The sequence below is a fragment of the Anoplophora glabripennis genome, unplaced genomic scaffold, assembly GCF_000390285.2.
Source record: "Anoplophora glabripennis isolate ALB-LARVAE unplaced genomic scaffold, Agla_2.0 scaffold780, whole genome shotgun sequence".
Lineage (NCBI taxonomy): Eukaryota > Metazoa > Arthropoda > Insecta > Coleoptera > Cerambycidae > Anoplophora > Anoplophora glabripennis.
In genome coordinates this window covers 76609-83107 of record NW_019416859.1, presented here as the reverse complement: position 1 = coordinate 83107, position 6499 = coordinate 76609, and the positions used below count along the sequence as shown (strand labels likewise).

General features: G+C 34.7%; 1 protein-coding gene across 1 annotated transcript in view; it reads left to right on the top strand.

The window, feature by feature from the left end:
* LOC108913067 (alpha-aminoadipic semialdehyde synthase, mitochondrial) overlaps window positions 1-5124 on the top strand; it is a 10429-nt gene extending 5305 nt beyond the window's left edge. Inside the window, exons 4-7 of the mRNA XM_023455565.1 lie at window positions 2675-3277; window positions 3352-3839; window positions 3902-4078; window positions 4901-5124. Of these exons, the coding sequence (XP_023311333.1) occupies window positions 2675-3277; window positions 3352-3839; window positions 3902-4078; window positions 4901-5016 (1384 nt within the window). The 3' untranslated portion in view covers window positions 5017-5124. The remainder of the gene's footprint in view (window positions 1-2674; window positions 3278-3351; window positions 3840-3901; window positions 4079-4900) is intronic.
* Window positions 5125-6499: the final 1375 nt, after the last annotated feature.

Here is a 6499-nt window from a genome sequence, read left to right as displayed (position 1 = left end):
GGACCTTTATACTTGGCTCAAGAAAACTTTATGTTATGTAGAATCATCACACCAAATTTCATCAAAATCGGTTCGATAGATTTTGCATAATAATTTTGCAATCCAGATTTTGAAAAAAAAATTGCAAATTTTCAAAATTTTGCACAGCAAAAACCAAGGCCCTTAGATACTTGAAAATTTAATCACATATAGAAGGGCTCTCAAGCTTTCAAACTTTTTTTGAAAAATTCGAATCCGTCAATTAGGAGAGCTCTGGCGCTTGTTTAAACATTGGTCGAATGTTTGTACTTATAAACAATTGGAATAACTTTGTGAATATTCAATCAAATCAAATTTTTTAAAGCAGGTTATTGATTTTTTATACCTAATTCATTTATTAATTTAATCATCATTTCTTTTGTGATTAAAGTATAATTCAAATATTATTTACTGTTTAAAATATAAGCAAATGAGAAATTAACTCATTAAGTATATTACAAAAATACAAAATTATAGTACAAAAATTCGACCAATGTTTAAACAAGCGCCAGAGCTCTCCTAATTGACGGATTCGAATTTTTCAAAAAGCGTTTGAAAGCTTGATACCCCTTCTATATGTGATTAAATTTTCAAGTATTTAAGAACCTTGGTTTTTGCTGCGCAAAATTTTAAAATTTTGCAAATTTTTTTCCAAATCTGGATTGCAAAATTATTATGTAAAATCTTTCTAACCGATTTTGATGAAAATTGGTGTGATGATTCTACATAACATAAACTTTTCTTGAGCCAAGTATAAAGGTCCTATACCCAACTTAAAGACCCCAAATAAATTCCCTAAAAAGTAATGTTTTTAACCCCATTTTTGGCGATTTTTTCGATTTTTACAATAATAATCATGATTCAGTGGATTTGTAACTAGTCATATTGTGTAATTTTTTTTTACACATTTTTTTTTTTTTTTCTTTTTTCGTAAAATCAACTCTTGAAAAGATACACAATGAAATAGGAAGAAAAATATGACATTTTTCGAATTTTTTTAATTCATTTCTAGTGATATTTGAAAGCCAAAAAGCCAAAAATCTCCGTGGATATACGATTCACCCAAACCAAAACAGATTCCGCCTAGTCTAAAAGGGAACAGTTTTTTATTAAAGAGACTAGTGAAAATGTCGGTTTTATATTTTTATAGATATTTACCTTTAATTTCAGCAAGTAAATCATTATACAGGGTGTAAATTTCAATGGGGGTCATATTTACGAAAGTTACTTTTGAACTTTAGAACTACAAATCAAAAGTTTTTTCCTGATATACCATGGTATTGTGAAAACTGATTTTTTTATTAATTTTCATACCAGACTGAAAGAAATATAATAAAATGTTGTTTTTTGCCACCTTAGTGCCCTATTGTCATATCACATCAGGTGGGATTGGTGTTATTTACTTCACCTAAACTATATCAATGTCAGAGGTTGTTGGCACTAAAATACAACCAAACACATGTGCTTTAAAGAAACAATATTTTCAAATACTTTTTATTAAAAACATGAATTGATTTTAAAAATATATCTGAAATCTATCGATTCTGAAGTATTATTTTTCATTTTTTATATTGAACATCTTATAAAAAAGCAAACAGTTATTTATGATACAAGTATTAAAAATGGCATTTTATACATACATAAAATCACTTTTAACAAATTTATCATACAATATATTTGTTGTAAAACTGTTATTAAAAAAAAAAAACTATCATGAAATTTTAAGACGCCTCAAAAAATTGAAATGTTTGTTAGTAAACTTATACTTCACAATGTCGATATCAAAGAACTATGTTCTTATTAAATAAGCCTTTAAATCGAAATTTTGGTCAACTTGCCTAAATTTTTGATATGAGTTAGTTTGAGGTATATTATAACAATAAGTGACAGTAATTTTTTGTTCAACCCCCGGCCAAGGGTGAAAAAAGATAAAACAAAGGGGTTTTTCAAGATAACTCAAAAAGGGTATGAGCTAGAAAAAATAGTTTTTCATGAAAGTTGTAAAGCATACAATTCTACATAAAAATGGCCTCTTGATTTTTTCTCGTACTATTAAAATTAACAGAGTTAGGGAGGCTAGAAGTTAAGGGAAGATTTCAGAAATTTAAAAAAATCATAAGCAGAAAAATGAATGAATTTTGTAATTTTTTTTTCGATCTACTCTAAAAAATGTAACCTTTCTTTTCAGAGAAATAGATATATTTTTTAATTTTTAATAAGAAAGTTATAACAAAAAATCAAATTTTTAATCGTTAATTTTAATGATTTAACAAAATTAAATTTCTGAAATCTTCCCTTAACTTCTAGCCTCCCTAACTCTGTTAATTTTAATAATGCAAGAAAAAGTCAAGAGGCCATTTTTATGTAGAATTGTATGATTTACAACTTTTATACGAGCCCTATACTAGCCCTTACCCGTTTTGAGTTATCTTGAAAAACACCTTTGTTTTATCTTTTTTCACCCTTGGCCGGGGGTTGAACAGAAAATTACTGTCATTTATTGTTATAACATACCTCAAACTAACTCGTATCAAAAATTCAGGCAAGTTGGCCAAAATTTCGATTTAAAGGCTTATTTAATTGGACTGAACAGGCCTCGGAAAAGTTACAACAACGACTGTTACAAAAAATATTCAAAACTCTCTTCTTCTTTCAGCAAAAGCAGACATAAAGCTGGCCTCGAAACAAAAGTGGCAGAAAAGAGCGTCCTCATCGTAGGGGCAGGCCGAGTGGCAGCCCCCCTGGTCGAATACCTCTACAGAGACAAATCAATCGACATAACGGTGGCTTGCGAGAAAACGGAACTAAGCGAGAACCTATCAAACAGTTACCCAGGCGTAGAAAACGTCTACCTCAACGCTTTAGAAGCCACTTCCTCCCTACAAGACTTGGTAAGGAAAGCGGATGTCGTGGTTTCCATTCTCCCCGCGAACCTCCACCCAATCGTCGCCAAAGCTTGCATTACCGAAGGAACCCACATGGTGACAGCGAGCTACATGAGCAACGAAGTCAAAGATCTACACCAAGCCGCTGCCGATGCTGGGGTGACTATTTTGAGTGAAGTTGGTCTAGATCCTGGTATCGATCATCTACTGGCGTTGGAATGCATTCAAGAGGTAAAAGCAGGACGAGGGAGGGTTACCTCTTTCGAATCCTTTTGCGGGGGGCTACCCGCTCCCGAGTTCAGTGACAATCCTCTTCGGTACAAGTTCTCTTGGTCACCTAGAGGAGCGCTCTTGAATACTTTGTCGTCCGCAAGGTAACAGAAAATAAAGTTCTACGCGGGTTTACATTCCAAATTCAATGTAACCTGATTTAATTAATATTTTCCAGGTATCTCAGAAAAGGTCAAATCGTCGAAATCAAAGAAGGGGGCGAGCTAATGAGGGCGGCCAAAGCCTTAGACTTCCTACCAGGATTCAACTTGGAAGGCTTTCCGAACAGGGACAGTACCAAGTACGCGAAATATTACGGTATAGAAGACGCAAATACCATCCTGAGAGGTACCTTAAGGTACTGCGGTTTTGCCCAAGCGGCGAAACAGTTGCAATTCTTGGGGCTCCTGGATACCGAGCCCCATCCTAGCCTGCATGCTCAGGGACCTGACATCACTTGGAGGAAGCTCATCTGCGACCTTTTGGGAGTGGAAGACTCGAACATATTTTACGATAATCTGAAGAACAAGATAAACGAGAGGACTGGATCAGATTATGCCGTGGACTTGTTGGAGGAACTTGGACTTTTGGAGGAGAAGAGCGTGGTGAAGTGCGGATCGCCTTTGGACACAATTACTCAATATCTGTCGACAAAATTAGCATTAGGTATTAATTTTAAATGTTCTGAAATTTACATATTATGTAAAACGTATTAATTGTGTCTACAGAAAAGAACGAAAGAGACATAGTAATTCTCCGGCACGACATTGGTATACTTTGGCCTGACAACAAGAAAGAAACGAGGGGGATAAATCTAGTGGTTTATGGAGATGTCAATGGTCACTCAGCTATGGCAAAAACTGTGGGATATCCTGCTGCTATCGCTACAAAAATGATCCTAGATGGTAAGCATCTGACATGAAACCAACCACGTGGGAAATCATTCGTAAATCAATACACTGTATTTTAAATACATATACAGGGTGTTTCTAAAGGGTCTGTACAACGCTCCACCAGATATAGTACGACTCAAAATAAGTCGATTTAACTTAACTAGACTTAGTCAAAAAATTGATAATAACGGAGCTACAGGATGTCTTACAAAAATAAATAACATTTTCTTTAATATCTTTCGACTACTTCGAGCTAATTTCGTATCCGGAGGTTTTTTGGAGGATGGGAAGTGCGAATTTATCGACGATTTCGTTGTATCTTCTACAGAGCGCCATAAGCGACCATTAGGACGCATTTAAACTACCAAAACTTTTTTGTGCGCTGTGTGTATTTCACTGGTGAAGCATTGTACATTACCCTGACACATAGAGGCACCTTGTAGAATAGGAACCTATAGATCAGTTCTTTGACAGACCATAAAGTTGTTATATTTTGAAATTTTCAAAAACGATATTAAGTTTTACTTAACACAATCACAATTTTTGGAAAACCTTAAGTCGTTAAAAAAAGCACAACTGGTGTTATAAAGCATCGCCCTGTATGTTTCAAATTAATTTTGTGGTTTAGGTTTCTTGATTCTGTACAACTTTTATATAAACTTTTTTTCTGTATTATGAGTAACAAGAGAGTTATGTTACTTTCTCACACTAATGGCCCACCCTGTATAATGAAGTCATATTACAAAAATGCAGAAAATACAAACGGACTGAATAAACAGAATAAGAAAACAATGAGATATGCGTACTACCTACTTAATTGATTGATTTTTTTAGGTGAAATTCAAGAACGTGGTTGCATCTTACCTTTCGCCACTGAAATATACTTGCCTATTTTACAGAGATTAAGAGCTGAAGGCCTACAGAATACTGAAACATCTAAAATCGTATAAAACTTATTAGGCAAGTTGTTCAAAAATATTGTCCAGTCTATTTTAAATGTATCTATTATTTCTTATTATCTATGTATAAATATTATTTATAAATATTAAAAACAATAAGTTTATTAGTTTTAATCATTCCTAGTCTAGAAATGTAAATGTATAATTTTTCATGTGTATATTTCTTATACATATATTTGTATCCATCTAAACTTTAGAGTCCTTAGAGCATGAAGAAAGCACGCTTACGAGGACAGTGCAGACTAGTGACAGGGAAAGAAAGCGATAGTTTGGAAACTATCTTTCTCTCTCGCGCAGGCACGTGATTGGCTGACACAACTTCCTCCGCCACGGTCCGTGTTCCTCCGCGATTTTCAAATAAAATTAAAAGAGAGAGAGCAAATACCCTAACTATGGCTCTTTTTTCTCTACAGCGTCTACACCTTTTAACACGCGATGCTCCTCCATGTAGTTAAATGGTCTAAGATCTAAGCAAATTTTAAAAATACTAACTTTTCTCATCTATGCCTAGAATACCCTTCAATGTCCTGTACTCATAAGTTGCATACATTCCAGGGGCGCCAATTTTCCACATACCTCCCACCTTTGATAGGTATGTGCTTTAGTACGGGAACGCATCGGTAGGCGCATTGATTGGTGCAGTTCACTCAGGTGAAGGTTAATAGTTTTTTCTTGTTTTATATTTTTAATAAACAATCGTACAATATATTGCTTAAATGCTTAAACTATTTATTCCCATAATTTAAATAGCCATACAACTTTTTTCCCTTTTTATTTTGGATACGTACGCATATCGTAATACATATAATCATGGAGACTAGTCTCCATGCATATAATATTGAAAATAATACCAACCTATATCTTAGTTAATAAAATATTTAAAAAATTACAATCCTAACAGTTATTTATATATAAATAACCTTGAATCTGTGGATAAGCCCGTAGGAGTCATTCACAAAAAAACAGCCTAAAAATAGTTTAAATCTATAGAATCTGGAAAAGTATGAAATATTCAAAATTAAGCTTATTTGCATTGAACATACATGAATTGCCAAATTAGAACTATAAAGAACATGTTTAATAATAACTAATTAATTAATTATTTTTGATCTCATTAATCAAGTATCTCGCGCCATTATTCTATGGCTAGAAATTGGCCTCAATGATTTGGGATCGAGGGGGATTATCCCTCTTTATCCTGCCTCATCTCGTGTAGGCCTGGACAGCCTTCGTAGGTGGGCCCCATCCGTCGTCTACCCCGACCGCAAATGCGGCCGGTGTAGGCGCTTTGTGGGACCTCCTTTTGTCCTGGCTGGGCCCCGCCGGCTAGGGCCCTTTCTTCTGGCGCTCTTCTTGCTTCGCCGGCTCGTCTGTGTAAACCCCGGGGGTAGTGTCATGTTTATGTGTGGTATGGTTGGGTAGGGTAGTGCGGCTATGCAGCCTGGGATGCGCTTTGCTAAGGTGGCCCTTAGGC